Source organism: Salvelinus fontinalis, chromosome 10, assembly GCF_029448725.1.
Source record: "Salvelinus fontinalis isolate EN_2023a chromosome 10, ASM2944872v1, whole genome shotgun sequence".
Taxonomy (NCBI): Eukaryota; Metazoa; Chordata; class Actinopteri; order Salmoniformes; family Salmonidae; genus Salvelinus; species Salvelinus fontinalis.
In genome coordinates, this window is record NC_074674.1 from 8455255 (window position 1) to 8475497 (window position 20243).

At 45.6% G+C, this 20243-nt stretch overlaps 1 protein-coding gene across 1 annotated transcript in view; it reads right to left on the reverse strand.

Moving 5' to 3' along the window:
- The window catches only part of LOC129863568 (serine/threonine-protein kinase TAO1-like), a 57551-nt gene extending 37841 nt beyond the window's left edge, over positions 1-19710 (reverse strand). The window contains exons 1-9 of the mRNA XM_055935631.1: positions 19166-19710; positions 10323-10609; positions 9737-9808; positions 8976-9077; positions 8759-8804; positions 8523-8619; positions 6802-6915; positions 4659-4750; positions 4428-4521 (exon numbers count right to left, since the gene is read on the reverse strand). Coding sequence (XP_055791606.1) covers positions 4428-4521; positions 4659-4750; positions 6802-6915; positions 8523-8619; positions 8759-8804; positions 8976-9077; positions 9737-9808; positions 10323-10454 — 749 coding nt within the window. The 5' untranslated portion in view covers positions 10455-10609; positions 19166-19710. The remainder of the gene's footprint in view (positions 1-4427; positions 4522-4658; positions 4751-6801; positions 6916-8522; positions 8620-8758; positions 8805-8975; positions 9078-9736; positions 9809-10322; positions 10610-19165) is intronic.
- Positions 19711-20243: the final 533 nt, after the last annotated feature.

Sequence of the window (20243 nt, forward strand, 5' to 3'; positions counted from 1 at the left end):
CTAGCCGCGGTCCGCAAGCTGTCTAGAGCACATCGGACTGTTAGCTTAAGAGGCCCATCGGACAAATTCTTTGGTCACTATACCTATTTTGCCAATTGGCCTGGTTTACCACACTGACCCCTGCTGATCCGTCTGCCGACGTAACTGCACGAGGGTGCCACAACAGACTTTCTTCCGGCGCGACGTCCCTTGAAGGCCCTTCTGCTAGCTTGCTAGCCCCTGGACCGCTAGCTGCCTGAAGCCACTCACTGGACTCCTATGATCCCTCGGCTACGCATGCCTCTCCCTAACATCAATATGCCTTGTCCATTGCTGTTTTGGTTCACAATTATTGCCTTATTTCACTGTAGAACCTCTAGCCCTGCTCAATACGCCTTAGTTAACACTTTAGTTCCACCTCCCACACATGCGGTGACATCCCCTGGTTTAAATGATATTTCTAGAGACAATATATCTTTTTCATCGTCACTATGCACAGGTTTACCCACACTGTATTCACATCCTACCACACCCTTGTCTGTATATTATGCCTTGAATCTATTCTACCGTGCCCAGAAACCTGCTCCTTTTACTCTGTTCTGAACGTACTAGACGACCAGTTCTGTTAGCCTTTAGCCGTACCCTTATCCTACTCCTCCTCTGGTGATGTGGAGGTTAATCCAGGCTCTGCAGTGCCTAGCTCCACTCCCATTTCCCAGGCGCTATCATTTGTTGACTTCTGTAACCGTAAAAGCCTTGGTTTCATGCATGTTAACATTAGAAGCCTCCTCCCTAAGTTTGTTTTATTCACTGCCCTAGCACATTCTGCCAACCCGGATGTCATGTCTGAATCCTGGTTTAGGAAGACCACCAAAAACAGAGTTGCAATCTACTGCAGGGATAGCCTGCAGAGTTCTGTCTTATTATCCAGGTCTGTGCCCAAACAATTGAGCTTCTACTTTTAAAATTCCACCTCTCCAGAAACAAGTCTCTTACCGTTGCTGCTTGCTATTGACCACCGTCTGCCCCCAGCTGTGCCCTGCACAACATATGCGAATTGATTGCCCCCTATCTATCTTCAGAGCTCGTGCTGCTAGGTGACCTAAACTGGGACATGCTTAACACCCCGGCCATCCTTCAATCTAAGCTTGATGCTCTCAATCTCACACAAATTATCAAGGAACCCACCAAGTACAACCCCGAATCTGTAAACACGGGCACCCTCATTGATATCATCCTAACCAACCTGCCCTCCAAATACACCTCTGCTGTTTTCAACTAGGATTTCAGCAATCATTGCCTGCGTCCGTAATGGGTCTGTGGTCAAGCGACCACCCCTCATCACTGTCAAACGCTCCCTAAAACACTTCAGTGAGCAGGCCTTTCTAATCGACCTGGCCCGGGTATCCTGGAAGGATATTGACCTCATCCCGTCAGTAGAGGACACCTGGTTATTCTTTAAAAGTGCTTTCCTCACCATCTTACATAAACATGCACCATTCAAAAAATGTAGAACCAGGAACAGATATAGCCCTTGGTTCACTCCAGACCTGACTGCCCTTGACCAGCACAAAAACATCCTGTGGCGTACTGCATTAGCATCGAACAGCCCCCGCGATAAGCAACTTTTCAGGGAAGTTAGGAACCAATATACACAGGCAGTTAGGAAAGCAAAGGCTAGCTTTTTCAAACAGAAATTTGCATCCTTTAACACAAACTCCAAAAAGTTCTGGGACACTAAAGTCTATGGGGAATAAGAGCACCTCCTCCCAGCTGCCCACTGCTCTGAGGCTAGGAAACACTGTCACCACCGATAAATCCACTATAATTGAGAATTTCAATAAGCATTTTTCTACGGCTGGCCATGCTTTCCACCTAGCTACCCTGACCCCGGTCAACAGCCCTGCACCCCTCACTGCAACTTGCACAAGCCTCCCCCATTTCTCCTTCACCCAAATCCAGATAGCTGATGTTCTGAAAGAGCTGCAAAATCTTGACCCCTACAAATCAGCAGGGCTAGACAATCTGGACCCTCTCTTCCTAAAATTATCCGCCAAAATTGTTGCAACCCCTATTACTAGCTTGTTCAACCTCTCTTTAGCATCGTCTGAGATCCCCAAAGATTGGAAAGCTGCCGCGGTCATCCCCCTCTTCAAAGGGGGAGACACTCTAGACCCAAACTGCTACCGACCTATATCTATCCTACCCTGCCTTTCTAAGGTCTTCGAAAGCCAAGTTTACAAACAGATCACTGACCATTTCGAATCCCACCGTACCTTCCCCGCTATGCAATCTGATTTCTGAGCTGGTCACGGGTGCACCTCAGCCACGCTCAAGGTCCTAAACGATATCATAACTGCCATCGATAAGAGACAATACTGTGCAGCTGTATTCATCAACCTGGCCAAGGCTTTTGACTCTGCCAATAAGAATATGGTGATTGACAGACTCAACAGCCTTGGTCCATCAAATGACTGCCTAGCCTGGTTCACCAACTACTTCTCTGATAGAGTCCAGTGTGTCAAATCGGAGGGCCTGTTGTCAGGACTTCTGGCAGTCTCTATGGGGTGCCACAGGATTCAATCCACGGGCCAACTATTTTCTCTGTATACATCAATGATGTCGCTCTTGCTGCTGGTGATTCTCTGATCCACCTCTACGCAGACGCCACCATTCTGTATACTTCTGGCCCTTCTTTGGACACTGTGTTAACAAACCTCCAGCCGAGCTTCAATGCCATTCAACTCTCCTTCCGTGGCCTCCAAGTGCTCTTAAATGCAAGCAAAACTAAATGCATGCTCTTCAACCGATCGCTGACCACACCTACCCACCCGTCCAGCATCACTACTCTGGACGGTTCTGACCTAGAATATGTGGACAACTGCAATACCTAGGTGTCTGGTTAGACTGTAAACTCTCCTTCCAGACTCACATTAAGCATTTCCAATCCAAAATTAAATCTAGAATCGGCTTCCTATTTCGCAACAAAGAATCCTTCACTCATGCTGCCAAACATACCATAGTAAAACTGACTATCCTATCGATCCTTGACTTCGGCGATGTCATTTACAAAATAGCCCCCAACACTCTACTCAGCAAATTGGATGCAGTCTATCACAGTGCCATCCGTTTTGTCACAAAGCCCCATATACTACCCACCACTGCGACCTGTATGCTCTCGTTGGCTGGCCCACGCTTCATATTCGTCACCAAACCCACTGGCTTCAGGTCATCTATAAGTCTTTGCTAGGTAAAGCCCCGCCTTATCTCAGCTCACTGGTCACCATAGCAGCACCCACCCGCAGCACACGCTCCAGCAGGTATATTTCACTGGTCACCCCCAAAGCCAATTCCTCCTTTGGCCACCTTTCTTTCCAGTTCTCGGCTGCCAATGACTGGAACGAACTGCAAAAATCACTGAAGCTGGAGACTCACATCTCCCTCACTAGCTTTAAGCACCAGCTGTCAGAGCAGCTCACATATCACTACACCTGCACATAGCCAATCCGTAAATAGCCCATCCAACTACCTCATCACCATATTGTTATTTATTTGATTTGTTTTGCTCCTTTGCACCCCAGTACCGCTACTTGCACACTCATCTTCTGCACATCTATCACCCCAGTGTTAAATTTGCCATACTGTAATAATATCGCCACTATGGCCTGTTTATTGCCTCACTCCCTTTATCTTACCTCATTTGCACACACTGTATATAGACTTTCTCTATTGTATTATTGACTGTATGTTTGTTTATTCTATGTAACTCTGTGTTGTTGTTTGTGTCGCACTGCTTTGCTTTATTCTTGGCCAGGTCACAGTTGTAAATGAGAACTTGTTCTCAACTAGCCTACCTGGTTAAATAAAGGTTAAATAAAAATGTAAAAAAATAATGTTATAAAATGTTCAGCTTCCCAACAATTAAGTATATGTTTTCAAAATGCACCCTGCCTCCACGTCATTGCAAAGTGGTGTGTGACGTGCTGATGTAGCCTGCCTTCTGTTATGCATTTGAATGGCGAATGGGAAGCGCGTTTCAATTACCAGTTTAGAAATAAAAATAGTAGCTCTTTTTAATCGTGGCCCAAAAATTTTATATATTTTTTTCTCTCTCAACAGGACTGGTCTTATAAAAGCACAGTCTGACAGATTTTCCGCAAGTGATAAGATAGAACGAATATACACACACGCCAATTTAATTCCACTAAACTATGCAAATTAACCCATTAACTGTTAAGTATGACCGGTCAAATGTATTTACATCAACTGGTATTCCAACAACGAATAGGCTAAAAATAATTATTCCGCAATGGGATTCCTTTTTGCTCCCGGACTATTAGCCGGTACAAATTCGATTTATCTGCACTGAACTTTTTTTTTACGGCTAACGGAAACTCTGGTGTGTGTGTCTGTGTGTGTGTGTGATAGTCTGTGTATTACACACTCACCAGTCGCTGGACTGCAGCGTAGGGCTCTCATTCTGCGCTATGTGGTATAAGGCACTCATAGCGTTCATATTGAACAGAGGAGGCTTCCTCTCCGCTGCACACAAGATACAAGAGTTACACACACATTAGTCACATACACAGACAGTGTTTACACACACACAGTATGTTGCACATATAAACAATTGAAAACCACCCACGCACACACGTGCGCACCCACACACATCTACCTACCTAGTTCTACACATGTGATCCCCAGGGACCAGACGTCCACCTTCCCGTCATACTGGCCCTCGTCCATGGCCAAGATCACTTCTGGGGCCATCCTGGAGAGAGAGGGGGAGGGGAAAGAGCAAGGAGGGGAAGAGGGGAGAGAGAGAGAGAGACAGAGAGCTCAATTACAATCATTGAACATTTTGCCAACAGAGATGGTGCATAATGGCACAGGTAGACCCTATCGAAGGCATGTCATGTAGAACCTATAGAAGGCATGTCAGGTCGACCCTATAGAAGGCAAGCCAGGTAGACCCTATAGAAGGCAAGCCAGGTAGACCCTATAGAAGGCATGTCAGGTAGACCCTATAGAAGGCATGCCATAGGACCCTATAGAAGGCATGTCATGTAGAACCTATAGAAGGCATGCCAGGTAGACCCTGTAGAAGGCATGCCATGTAGACCCTGTAGAAGGCATGTCAGGCAGACCCTATAGGCGGCATGTCAGGTAGACCCTGTAGGCGGCATGTCAGGTAGACCCTATAGGCGGCATGTCAGGCAGACCCTATAGAAGGCATGTCAGGTAGACCCTGTAGAAGGCATGTCAGGCAGACCCTATAGGCGGCATGTCAGGCAGACCCTATAGGCGGCATGTCAGGTAGACCCTGTAGGCGGCATGTCAGGTAGACCCTGTAGGCGGCATGTCAGGTAGACCTTATAGAAGGCATGTCAGGCAGACCTTATAGAAGCCATGTCAGGCAGACCTTATAGAAGCCATGTCAGGCAGACCTTATAGAAGGCATGTCAGGCAGACCTTATAGAAGGCATGTCAGGCAGACCTTATAGAAGGCATGTCAGGCAGACCTTATAGAAGGCATGTCAGGCAGACCTTATAGAAGGCATGTCAGGCAGACCTTATAGAAGGCATGTCAGGCAGACCTTATAGAAGGCATGTCAGGTAGACCCTATAGAAGGCATGTCAGGTAGACCCTATAGAAGGCAAGCCAGGTAGACCCTATAGATGGCATGTCAGGTAGACCCTATAGATGGCATGTCAGGTAGACCCTATAGAAGGCATGTCAGGTAGACCCTATAGAAGGCAAGCCAGGTAGACCCTATAGAAGGCAAGCCAGGTAGACCCTATAGGCGGCATGTCAGGTAGACCATATAGAAGGCATGCCAGGTAGACCCTGTAGAAGGCATGCCATGTAGACCCTGTAGAAGGCATGTCAGGCAGACCCTATAGGCGGCATGTCAGGTAGACCCTGTAGGCGGCATGTCAGGTAGACCCTATAGGCGGCATGTCAGGCAGACCCTATAGAAGGCATGTCAGGTAGACCCTGTAGAAGGCATGTCAGGCAGACCCTATAGGTGGCATGTCAGGCAGACCCTATAGGCGGCATGTCAGGCAGACCCTATAGGCGGCATGTCAGGTAGACCCTGTAGGCGGCATGTCAGGTAGACCCTGTAGGCGGCATGTCAGGTAGACCTTATAGAAGGCATGTCAGGCAGACCTTATAGAAGGCATGTCAGGCAGACCTTATAGAAGGCATGTCAGGCAGACCTTATAGAAGGCATGTCAGGCAGACCTTATAGAAGGCATGTCAGGCAGACCTTATAGAAGGCATGTCAGGCAGACCTTATAGAAGGCATGTCAGGCAGACCTTATAGAAGGCATGTCAGGCAGACCTTATAGAAGGCATGTCAGGTAGACCCTATAGAAGGCATGTCAGGTAGACCCTATAGAAGGCAAGCCAGGTAGACCCTATAGAAGGCATGTCAGGTAGACCCTATAGATGGCATGTCAGGTAGACCCTATAGAAGGCATGTCAGGTAGACCCTATAGAAGGCAAGCCAGGTAGACCCTATAGAAGGCATGTCAGGTAGACCCTATAGATGGCATGTCAGGTAGACCCTATAGAAGGCATGTCAGGTAGACCCTATAGAAGGCAAGCCAGGTAGACCCTATAGAAGGCATGTCAGGTAGACCATATAGAAGGCATGCCAGGTAGACCCTATAGGCGGCATGTCAGGTAGACCCTATAGAAGGCATGTCAGGTAGACCCTATAGATGGCATGTCAAGAAATAAAAACTTGTCATCACACGGTCAAAGCTTGCCCCCCTGGTAGACCCCGCTGACTGTTGGGCTCTGCTGTCCCTCACCAATATGGAGTCCCCACAAAGGAGTTGGCTGGCGAGGCAATGGAGGCAGAGCCAAAGTCAGCTAGCTTGACCTGCCCTGGCTCCGTCAGGAGGATGTTACCAGCCTTGATGTCTCTGGAGAGAGAGAGGGATGGAGAGGGAGAGAGGTGGGGGAGGGATGTAGAGGGAGAGAACAAGATTTTCAAAACAGTACTTTGGACCACATGCTAATCTCATTATGGACAAGCAGCACTGGGTCAGTAGGTGTAATCTCGATATGGACAAGTACCACTGAGTCAGTAGGTGTAATCTTGTTATGGACAAGTACCACTGGGTCAGTAGGTGTAATCTCGATATGGACAAGTACCACTGAGTCAGTAGGTGTAATCTCGATATGGACAAGTACCACTGGGTCAGTAGGTGTAATCTCGATATGGACAAGTACCACTGGGTCAGTAGGTGTAATCTCGATATGGACAAGTACCACTGAGTCAGTAGGTGTAATCTTGTTATGGACAAGTACCACTGGGTCAGTAGGTGTAATCTCGATATGGACAAGTACCACTGAGTCAGTAGGTGTAATCTCGATATGGACAAGTACCACTGAGTCAGTAGGTGTAATCTCGATATGGACAAGTACCACTGAGTCAGTAGGTGTAATCTCGTTATGGACAAGTACCACTGAGTCAGTAGGTGTAATCTCGATATGGACAAGTACCACTGGGTCAGTAGGTGTAATCTCGATATGGACAAGTACCACTGGGTCAGTAGGTGTAATCTCGATATGGACAAGTACCACTGAGTCAGTAGGTGTAATCTCGATATGGACAAGTACCACTGAGTCAGTAGGTGTAATCTCGATATGGACAAGTACCACTGAGTCAGTAGGTGTAATCTCGTTATGGACAAGTACCACTGAGTCAGTAGGTGTAATCTCGTTATGGACAAGTACCACTGGGTCAGTAGGTGTAATCTCGTTATGGACAAGTACCACTGGGTCAGTAGGTGTAATCTCGTTATGGACAAGTACCACTGGGTCAGTAGGTGTAATCTCGATATGGACAAGTACCACTGGGTCAGTAGGTGTAATCTTGTTATGGACAAGTACCACTGAGTCAGTAGGTGTAATCTCGTTATGGACAAGTACCACTGGGTCAGTAGGTGTAATCTCGATATGGACAAGTACCACTGGGTCAGTAGGTGTAATCTCGATATGGACAAGTACCACTGGGTCAGTAGGTGTAATCTCGATATGGACAAGTACCACTGAGTCAGTAGGTGTAATCTCGATATGGACAAGTACCACTGGGTCAGTAGGTGTAACCTCGATATGGACAAGTACCACTGGGTCAGTAGGTGTAATCTCGTTATGGACAAGTACCACTGGGTCAGTAGGTGTAATCTCGTTATGGACAAGTACCACTGGGTCAGTTGGTGTAATCTCGTTATGGACAAGTACCACTGGGTCAGTAGGTGTAATCTCGTTATGGACAAGTACCACTGGGTCAGTAGGTGTAACCTCGATATGGACAAGTACCACTGGGTCAGTAGGTGTAATCTCGTTATGGACAAGTACCACTGGGTCAGTAGGTGTAATCTCGATATGGACAAGTACCACTGGGTCAGTAGGTGTAATCTCGATATGGACAAGTACCACTGAGTCAGTAGGTGTAATCTCGATATGGACAAGTACCACTGAGTCAGTAGGTGTAATCTTGTTCCTGAATGCTCCTCTGACTCACCTGTGAATCATGTTGTGGGAGTGAAGGTAGGCCAACCCCTGCAAAGCACCGTGGGTAATGGCAGCGATCTCCATTTCCTGAAGGGGATTTTTATGAACTACAGGATGAGTGAAAGAGGATATTTTAGAAAACATTTGCTAAAAATTAGTAAAAAGACACATTGTGTCAAACAGTCTAAATTGACCACGATATAGTACAACACAAAAAGGAAGGTTAATGTTTCTAGAATGTTTTACCTTCTAGAACATCAGAAGCGGAGCCCAGACAGTACTCCATCACCAGCTAGACACACAGAACACATCCAGGAAGAAAACAGGTCCATGGATATACACCTGTAGGTAAGGTTACTGAAACATCTCAGTGGGAGTTTTAACCTCAAAATGTGTGTGAGGGTGTGTTTTTCTGGGTTTCATAGGTAGTAGGCCTTCATACTCCACTGTGTGTGTGTCTTACCCATGCTGTGTTTTCTCGTAGGTAGCAGCCCTTGTACTCTATGCTGTTGGGATGTTGAATCCTCTGGAGAAATTTCACCTCTTTTATGATGTCCTGCCATTTCTGAGAGAGATATTGTTTTATTTTTAAAAAACAACAACCTGTATTGGCCCTGAAGCTGCATCATTAAAAACAAAGAAAGAGTGAGAGAAAGAGGGAGGGAGAGTGTAAAAAGAGAATTTAAAAAATAATAAGAATAAGCCATATAAAGAAAGACTTAATATATTTTTGTGGAGACATGGTGGAACTACAAATGAGTTGTTGGTTCAACCAACACACCTGGGGAAATAAGATTGGTGCAGAGTGACTACTCAGATCACTCTGAATGAACACAAAACATACAGAGAACCCTGTAGGTCTTCATTAAGGGTATGTTCTCATACGGGACATACATACGGAATGGTGTCCGTCCGTCTGTCTGTCTTTCTATTGGGGTGGTTTTCTTCGTACACAGATTAGGTGTAATCTGATTACAGCTAATCTGAAATTACGAGGAGAGCGAGGCGAAAGTGAGAGTGTATGAGAGCCGTGGGGTGACCTTGGAGATAATGTGTTCAGCTCACATTTTTCTATAGGAGAGAGTGTGTGTGTGTGTGTGTGTGTGTGTGAACTCAATCTGGTGCAGCGCAACAAATGTGCCGTCTGAGATGTGTTTCTGTTGTCCCTGTTGAAATAAACTTTATTAAGAGAAACAGGGAGGAATGTGTAGCAGTTCGTCTCACCTCGTTGGACTGCTTCCCGCTGTAGGACATCTTCTTGATGGCCACCACCTCCGTAGTTCGCACATCCCGCGCCTTAGACACAGAACACACACACACAGGCCTTAGACACAGAGAACACACACACAGAGACCTTAGAGACAGAACGCACACAGGCAGAGAACACGAACACACACACAGGCAGAGAACACGAACACACACACAGGCAGAGAACACGAACACACACACAGGCAGAGAACACGAACACACACACAGGCAGAGAACACGAACACAGGCAGAGAACACGAACACAGGCAGAGAACACGAACACAGGCAGAGAACACGAACACACACAGGCCTTAGACACAGAACACACACACACACAAACAGGCAGAGAACACGAACACACACACACACACACACACACACAGGCCTTAAGACACAGACAGAGTAAACACACAGGCCTTAGACACAGAGAGAACACAGGAGGAACAGTAGGACTATTACAGCAAAGGAATCGGTGTGTGTGTGTGTGTGTGTGTGTGTGTGTGTGTGTGTGTGTGTGTGTGTGTGTGTGTGTGTGTGTGTGAGTGTTTGAGTATGTACATACAAAGTAGACTGCTCCAAAGCTGCCATGACCTATCTCTCTGAGGTCAGAGAACAGTTTCTCAGGGTCTTCCTTGAAGAACAGCTCGGCTACATCCGGGTCCTTCAGACTGCCCGCCCGCACAGTGGATGGCATGCTGGGTAATGTAGTTTGCTGTCTCCCGGCAGGTTGGGGAAAGGGGGTGGGGCCAGCAGACTATCTGGCCGTTGGAGCGCAGCTGGGTCTACGCCAGAGCAGGTGACAACTCATCTGCCAGTGGGGAGGAGCCAGAGGGGCCGGAGGACGGGCACCTGGAGGGAAGAGGAAGAGGATGTCGGAAGAATATGAGACGGGAACAGCTTTGTTACTCCGCTTAGAGAAACATTGCCTCTCACTCAGCTTCACCTCATCCCCAGGCTATTGTGCACAGCGTGGGAGTGTCCATAGAATTCTATGGGAGTGGTCTTATGCAGTAAAATGTCATTTCATTTTATCGAATTAAAACGACTGCGAGGCTAGGGGAAAGTTTTTGTGGTAGATTAAGTCGATTAAGCCAATGGCTATGCGTATGATGAGTTGGTCATTAAAATGTTCAAAACTCACTACATTAAATTACACCTGGGAATTCTGGTAAATTCACTGGACTTTTCCAACCAGTAGATCTTTAAACTACTGGCCTGGGCGGGCATACGCACAAACATCATGTGGATTGATCATTGATTTAACATCCAGGTTTAAACTAGGCTATTGCCTTAATGAGAGAGAGAAGTGGGGTCAGAGTTCAGTGAGTGATTCAGTGTGTGTGTGTGTGTGTGTGTGTGTGCGTCATTGAGTGTATTGATAAGTATGTGTGTGTGTGTGTGTGTGTGTGTGTGTGTGTGTGTGTGTGTGAGAGCACTTTAAGTTCTTCTGGGACTGAAACATCAGCCTCTGATGTGCAAATCACCACGGCTGTAATACCACAGCAGAGCTCTCAATAAAACACACACCATTATGGATGAGGGATGTGTGTGTGTGAGTGTGAGAGAGAGAGAGAGACATGTTGTGTTGACATTTGAAATGTCTTTTTTCTTTTTGGAACTTCTGTGACCAGATAATTATAATAGATAATTGTTTATTATCTATTTCTTTTTTTTTTTTTTATAAATTTCTTTTTTTTTTATCCCCTTTTCTCCCCAATTTTCGTGGTATCCAATCGCTAGTAATTACTATCTTGTCTCATCGCTACAAGTCCCGTACGGGCTCGGGAGAGACGAAGGTCGAAAGCCACGCGTCCTCCGAAGCACAACCCAACCAAGCCGCACTGCTTCTTAACACAGCGCGCCTCTAACCCGGAAGCCAGCCGCACCAATGTGTCGGAGGAAACACTGTGCACCTGGCCCCCTTGGCTAGCGCGCACTGCGCCCGGCCTGCCACAGGAGTCGCTGGAGCGCGATGAGACAAGGATATCCCTACCGGCCAAACCCTCCTTAACCCGGACGACGCTAGCCCAATTGTGCGTTGCCCCACGGACCTCCCGGTCGCGGCCGGCTGCGACAGAGCCTGGGCGCGAACCCAGAGACTCTGGTGGCGCAGCTAGCACTGCGATGCAGTGCCCTAGACCACTGCGCCACCCGGGAGGCCCCGTTTATTATCTATTTCACTAGCTTTGGCAATGTAAACATGTTTCCCATGCCAAAAAAGCCCTTAAATTGAATTCACACACAAACATCAAATTGATCAAAAATACAGTGTAGACATTGTTAATGTTGTAAATGACTATTGTAGCTGGAAATGGCAGATTTTTAATGGAATATCTACATAGGCGTACAGAGGCCCATTATCAGCAACCCAAGTTTATAGCTAATCCAAGTTTATCATTTTAAAACAGACTAATTGATCATTAGAAATCCCTTTTGCAATTATATTAGCACAGCTGAAGACTGTTGTTCTGATTAAAGAAGCAATAAACCTGGCCTTCTTTAGACTAGTTGAGTATCTGGAGCATCAGCATTTGTGGGTTTGATTACAGGCTCAAAATGGCCAGAAACAAAATAACTTACTTCTGAAACTCGTCAGTCTATTCTTGTTCTGAGAAATGAAGGCTATTCCATGCGATAAATTTCCAAGACACTGAAGATCTCGTACAACGCTGTGTACTACTTCCTTCACAGAACAGCGCAAACCGGCTCTAACCAGAATAGAAAGAGTGGGAGGCCCCGGTGCACAACTGAGCAAGAGGACAAGTACATTAGAGTGTCTAGTTTGAGAAACAGACGCCTCACAAGTCCTCAACCGTTTCCAACTACAATAGTCATTTACAACATTAACAATGTCTCCACTGTATTTCTGCTCAATTTGATGTTATTTTAAATGAAAAAAAAAAGTGCTTTTCTTTCAAAAACAAGGACATTTCTAAAGAGACCCCAAACTTTTGAACGGTAGTGTAGGTAGGAATAAAGTGACTAGGCAACAGGATAGATAATAAACAGTAACAGCAGCGTATGTGATGAGTCAAAATAATTAATGCAAAAAGGGTCAATGCAGATAGTTAAATAGTTAACCAAATAGCTACCCAGATGAACTATTTAGCAGTCTTTTTGGCGCACTGTTGTGCGGTAGGCCAGAACCGTCTATGACTTGAGTGGCTGGAGTCTATGACAATTTTTAGGGCCTTCCTCTCACACCGCCTGGTATAGAGGTCCTGGATGGCAGGAAACTCGGCCCCAGAGATGTACTGGGCCGTACGCACTACAGGGGCTGTTACACTGACCGTATTACCGCCAGTCATGAAGGCAGTCAAATTCCACCTGACCGTTTAGTCACGGGAATTAGGCTCCGATGCTGCTGCTGGTCATTAGTAGTCTACCAAACTTGCTAACTGCCTAGTACTCAGTACTCCATTGTCCCTTTAATCACTCTGACGTCAATGCAAATGTAATCGAAAATCTTATCAAAACACTTCATGAGAGCCCATGAGCTCATGTTGCGCAACATTTCTATAGGCTATGTAATTACGTGAGAAAACAGAGTGACAGCCTTTATTAAAAAGAGGAGGATCCCATCAGATTTCTATAGGCTAGGCCCATTATATTTATTTCTCAACTTTCCTAATATTAAGCACATTGCTTATCTTTACTACAGGAGTATAGCCTACCTGGCTGGCAGGAAAATGAACCACAGGATAAGCGTCCTCCATTCGCTATTTAAGTCTAGAGATGACATGTATTTTCCCCCCTGACCCTGTTTCGAGACAGGTGCATGATAATGGTCCATTTTAAGTGAAAACTAATTTCACACATATATTATTTAGTATATGGTATATGAAACAATATTTCTGCCACCACGTAAAAAAAAAATACAAAATTAGGATCTATTTGAAGAAAAGTATATTTCCACATTAATGTTAGGCAGTTTGTTGTGGTATGAGGTGTTACGGATGACGATGAAGGCATATCGAAACCGTCGGACAAATTGACGTTCAACGTTGACACGACCCATTCCCACCATCACTAAGGTCATGCGCACCACTTTCAATGACAGAGGCAATGCTTACAGTTCTAAGCCCAGTTACTGCTAGTGGAATGAGCACCGTACTCATCTATCCCTGCTGAAGGGGGTTGAAACGGAAAATGATCAAATACTTCAGACAACGTTCAACATTAAGACAAGTTCACTGAAAGTAACTAATCAGAAAGGTCAATCTAAATGTATAACAACACTTCTGGAATTTATCAAATGAAGTTGGATCAAATCAATAACAAATAATGAGGCTGTACCTAATATATTAGTGCTTGTAAAACACAAAAAAAAAGGTAGGTATATTATACATTTTCTTAAAAACGCTCATGTTGGAAATTCAAAAAGCTCATAGAAAATAGTTGCCTCAAGTAGAACAATAGGTTTTACAGTGTGTATAGGATGAACCCAGAGAGTAAAAAGACAACTGACCAATCAACATACTATAATTCACACCCCATCAACAGAGAAAGTAGGCCTAGAAGAGAGCAGAAGCTGTCAACCAATCAACACAGCAGTTCTGGCCCGAATCAGTGCATAAAACACAGTCCATGGACACAGTCACAGTAGAGAGACAAACATATGAGGATTTACCCCTTCACACACACACACACACACACACACACACACACACACACACACACACACACACACACACACACACACACACACAAGCAAGCAAACTCCTCTGTCATTAGGATAAAGCCAGTGTTTAGCCTAACTCTCACTATGCTACCACATCACTAGACAAATCAAAGTTGATTGGTCGTACACAGTTTAGCAACGTTAAATAGGGTGCAGGGAAATGCTTGTTGCTTTTTTTACCCCTTTTTATCCTCCATTTCGTGGAATCCAATTGGTAGTTACAGTCTTGTCTCATCGCTGCAACCCCCCTACGGACTCTGGAGAGGCGAAGGTCGAGAGCCGCTCGTCCTCCGAAACACAACCGCACTGCTTCTTGACACACTGCCCACTTAACCCGAAAGCCAGACGCACCAATGTGTCGGAGGAAACACCGTCCAACTGGACGACCGTGTCAGCGAACATGTGCCCGGCCCACCACAAGGAGTCGCTAGAGCGCAATGGGACATCCCGGGACGGCCAAAGCCTGCCCTAACCCGGACAACACTGGGCCAATTGTGCGTCGCGTCATGGGTCTCCCGGTCGTGGCTGGCTGCGACACAGCCCGGTATCAAACCAGGATCTGTAGTAACGCAGTTAGCACTGCAATGCAGTGCCTTAGACCACTGCGCCACTCGGGAGGCCCCTGAAATGCGTATGTTACTAGCTCCAATCAATGCAGTCAAATGTCAAAAAGTACACAAATGATCAAAACGTTTGAATAAAAACAAAAGAAATCGTGAAATGGCTGAACGAATTTGGTAACAGAATAGACTACAATGTATTTTCAGCTCAATCATAGACCTAATTATAACATAACACACAGAAATACGAGCCTTTGGTCATTAATATGGTTGAATCCGGAAATGATCATTAAGAAAACAAAACGTTTATTATTATCGCATATACCCTGACTCTGCGTGCAATGAACGCAAGAGAAGTGACACAAATTTCACCTGGTTAATATTACCTGCTAACCTGGATTTATTTTAGCTAAATATGCAGGTTTAAAAATATATACTTCTGTGTATTGATGTTTATGGTTAGGTACACGTTGGAGCAACGACAGTCCTTTTTCGCGAATGCCACCGCATCGATTATATGCAACGCAGGACACGCTAGATAAACTAGTAATATCATCAACCATGTGTAGTTAACTAGTGATTATGATTGATTGATTGGTTTTTTATAAGATAAGTTTAATGCTAGCTAGCAACTTACCGTGGCTTCTTACTGCATTCGTGTAACAGGCAGGCTCCTCGTGGAGTGCAATGAGAGGCAGGTGGTTAGAGCGTTGGACTAGTTAACTGTAAGGTTGCAAGATTGAATCCCCGAGCTGACAAGGTAAAAATCTGTCGTTCTGCCCCTGAACAAGGCAATTAACCCACCGTTCCTAGGCCGTCATTGAAAATAAGAACGTGTTCTTAACTGACTTGCCTAGTTAAATAAAGGTGTAAAAAAATATATATATATTTTTTTTAATCGGCCAAAGCGGTGTCCCAAAATATTGGGATTGTTATGAAAACTTGAAATCGGCCCTAATTAATCGGCCATTCCGATTAATCGGTCGACCTCTAGTCAGGATAACAACACTGATCCTGTGGACTATACTGTGTGGCAGGCCGAGAGAACAGGCTTTACCCTGCTCCCTCTCTGATCCCTTTTTCCTGGGCGATGCATAAATCCTAGACTATAGTACTGTCAGTGTGGCAACAGTAACCAGGCCTGAAGCTGTTATAACACATAGTAGAACACAAACATTAACAGGCTGTTACGCTACTTACCCACGTAGCTCAACTATGACGCTACCTACCCACGTAGCTCAACAATGACGCTACCTACCCACGTAGCTCAACAATGACGCTACCTACCCACGTAGCTCAACAATGACGCTACCTACCCACGTAGCTCAACAATGACGTTACCTACCCACGTAGCTCAACAATGACGCTACCTACCCACGTAGCTCAACAATGACGCTACCTACCCACGTAGCTCAACAATGACGCTACCTACCCACGTAGCTCAACAATGACGCTACCTACCCACGTAGCTCAACAATGACGCTACCTACCCACGTAGCTCAACAATGACGCTACCTACCCACGTAGCTCAACAATGACGCTACCTACCCACGTAGCTCAACAATGACGCTACCTACCCACGTAGCTCAACAATGACGCTACCTACCCACGTAGCTCAACAATGACGCTACCTACCCACGTAGCTCAACAATGACGCTACCTACCCACGTAGCTCAACAATGACGCTACCTACCCACGTAGCTCAACAATGACGCTACCTACCCACGTAGCTCAACAATGACGCTACCTACCCACGTAGCTCAACAATGACGCTACCTACCCACGTAGCTCAACAATGACGCTACCTACCCACGTAGCTCAACAATGACGCTACCTACCCACGTAGCTCAACAATGACGCTACCTACCCACGTAGCTCAACAATGACGCTACCTACCCACGTAGCTCAACAATGACGCTACCTACCCACGTAGCTCAACAATGACGCTACCTACCCACGTAGCTCAACAATGACGCTACCTACCCACGTAGCTCAACTATGACGCTACCTACCCACGTAGCTCAACTATGACGCTACCTACCCACGTAGCTCAACTATGACGCTACCTACCCACGTAGCTCAACTATGACGCTACCTACCCACGTAGCTCAACTATGACGCTACCTACCCACGTAGCTCAACTATGACGCTACCTACCCGCGTAGCTCAACTATGACGCTACCTACCCACGTAGCTCAACTATGACGCTACCTACCCACGTAGCTCAACTATGACGCTATCTACCCACGTAGCTAAACTATGACGCTACCTACCCACGTAGCTCAACTATGACGCTACCTACCCGCGTAGCTCAACAATGACGCTACCTACCCGCGTAGCTCAACAATGACGCTACCTACCCACGTAGCTAAACTATGACGCTACTTACCCTTGTAGCTAAACTCCATCGAGAGCATCCTGACTGGTTGCATCACCGCCTGGTATGGCAACTGCTTGGCCTCCGACCGCAAGGCACTACAGAGGGTAGTGCGTACGGTCCAGTACATCACCGGGGCCAAGCTTCCTGCCATCCAGGACCTCTATACCAGGCGATGTCAGAGGAAAGCTCTAAAAACTGTCAAAGACTCCAGCCACCCTTCTCATAGACTGTTCTCTCTTCTACCACACGGCAAGCGGTACCGGAGTGCCAAGTCTAGGTCCAAAAGGCTTCTTAACAGCTTCTACCCCCAAGCCTGAACAGCTAATCAAATGGCTACCCAGACTATGTGTATTGCTCCTCCCCCCCACACTTTTACACTGCTGCTACTCTGTTTATTATCTATGAATAGTTACTTTAATAACTCTACCTACATGTACATACTACCTCAATTACCTCAACTAACCGGTGCCCCCACACATTGACTCTGTACCGGTACCCCCTGTATATAGCCTCGCTACTGTTATTTCACTGCTGCTCTTTAATTATTTGTTATTTTTTCACATAACACTTATTTTTCTTATAACTGCATTGTTGGTTAAGGGCTTGTAAGTAAGCATTTCACTGTTGTATTCAGCGCATGTGACAAAGCCTACTTACTGTACATTCAAACTCCTATAAAGTAAAGTGTTTGAATGCAATGTTGCTAATCAATGCAAAAGGTGTGCATTGTTAACGGGAAAAAAAGTGTTCTTGCTTTGTCATTCCCAACACTTCACCTTAATGTGTAGGAAGGATGTGTTAGGTTGTTGTTGTCAACTTACATTTATGATGCCATTGTCTAACAAATGAAAACAACATAATCGTTATTTTGAGCTGTTTTCCATTAAATACAGTTTGTCACCATTTGGAGTGTGCAATACTGGCGAACAGGCATAGTCAAGGCCGAGAAAGAATGTTACGCAATGTCAACACAGAAATTAGGAATGTGACTCACGTCACTGCCCACAAACAAGCCAGCAACCGCCAGGAATGAATGCAGGCGTACAAGGAAGACATACCCGAAACGACAATAGATTTGTCAAGCTGCTTGTTTGCTGGCTGTAAACATTAAACCTAGCAACACTTAGGACATAACTAGTGCCATTTCAGTTCACAGTTTAGACTGAATGGTTGACATTGGTCGTGAAGCTGCTGTGTTTCTGATCGCCTCAGCCATGATTTACAGTTGAGTTGAACAGTGAGAAAAACTACGAGGGAGTGTCACACCAAAACTACCTGTCTACATTAGAAGAGGATTCGTTAGTTAGCTATCTGGCTAGTAAAACAGCAGACGTTAGCATGATAGCTAACGTTACAAGCCAGCATTTATCGCTGGACGAACGTTAACTAGCTAGCCATGTCCTTCCCAGCATTTGACAATCTGTCTTGTCAGTTAGCTGCCATTGAATTGTTTACAAGTTAAAATGAGACATTCGCTTCATAGCTTATCAAAAGTTAGCTAGTTAGTTAGCCATGTAGCTAGTTAGCCATGTCCATTAGTTATCATTCCCCAATTCACAAACGTTAGAGCAAAGATTCCTCTCTGACTAAAGTTAGCTAACGTTAGTTGGATGTCATCGAGCTAACATTAACCATCCACGTCGTAAGCTAACTACAGTATTAATGATGTTGTCTAACCAGCTGATCAAGTTGGCTAACTAAGAAGCCTAGCTAGAAGGCAAGTTATCCAGATAAACACATTTCTCACCAGCAGAAGTTGGCTTGAATGCACAGCGGACACTTACCTGTCAGAGGCCAGGTTCAGGTAGAATAACGGGAGCAAATGTCCAACAAGGCAGGGAAGGACGCAACAAACTGACTCGAGTCTGGAGGTGGAGCACAGATTGGAGTTTTGTTAGCTAGCCTTTTCCAGGTTGTACGATGCCGATTCGTTGTGTTTGGTCAACCGAAAAACAAGTGTAATGTGTGTACAGTAAGGCCAGTCGAGGCCCTGAAAACAACTACCAATAGCTGGGTAATAAACGAGTCAGCCAACGAAGTTGTCCACTCCTCCCAATCAGTTTCCAAAGATGGCGGCGGCGAGAATTCACCTCCTTACTACAGTGACAATCATAGGGCAAAATATGTACAAACATCCACAACTGTTAAAACTGAAACGCGACAGTCAGCCCTAGTTCCGACTAAAACGATTAGTGTGCCGCACTTGGGTGTCCTTGTCGCTGTTTACCCCCGGGTGGGTGCTGAAGTTACTGTACCCTTCTCTCCGTGCTAGCTATCCCCCTGCGAAACATCCAGCCAAGATCCGCAATCTGAATCCTCCCTGAATCCTCCCTCCCTGTTGCCAAGTTGGCGGGGCGTGACACAAGAGGGAATTCGTAGTTGGTTATGAGTAAAGCACACAAGTTGGTGGTGGTTGACAGTCAGGGTAGATTCACAATCATGTTCCGAATACCTATCAAATAATATATAATTAATTTTATGTTATCAAATGTTCAAGTCTAGTTCAACATTCAAAGTAAACACACACAAACCTATTCATTGCCTGGAAACCCGGTGTTGAATTGCATTGAATGCTACGTCAGGCAGAAAATAGCTTTTGAATCAGGAACATTTCCTCTCATGACCTCAACGAGCCAGAATGTTGAATGAAATTACATTTTAAAGTACTTTATCGGTTGTCTGTGAGGTCCTTTTGGCGGTAAGAATGTGAGACAATATATATATACAGGAAAGTATAATTACATAAACTGTTCAAAGTGCTGATAGTGCTTTCCGATTTCCAACATCTGGTGTATAAAAATACATGCACCAGACACACACATACTTGCCGAGCTCGTGCACGTATTTACATGGTTCTGCGCA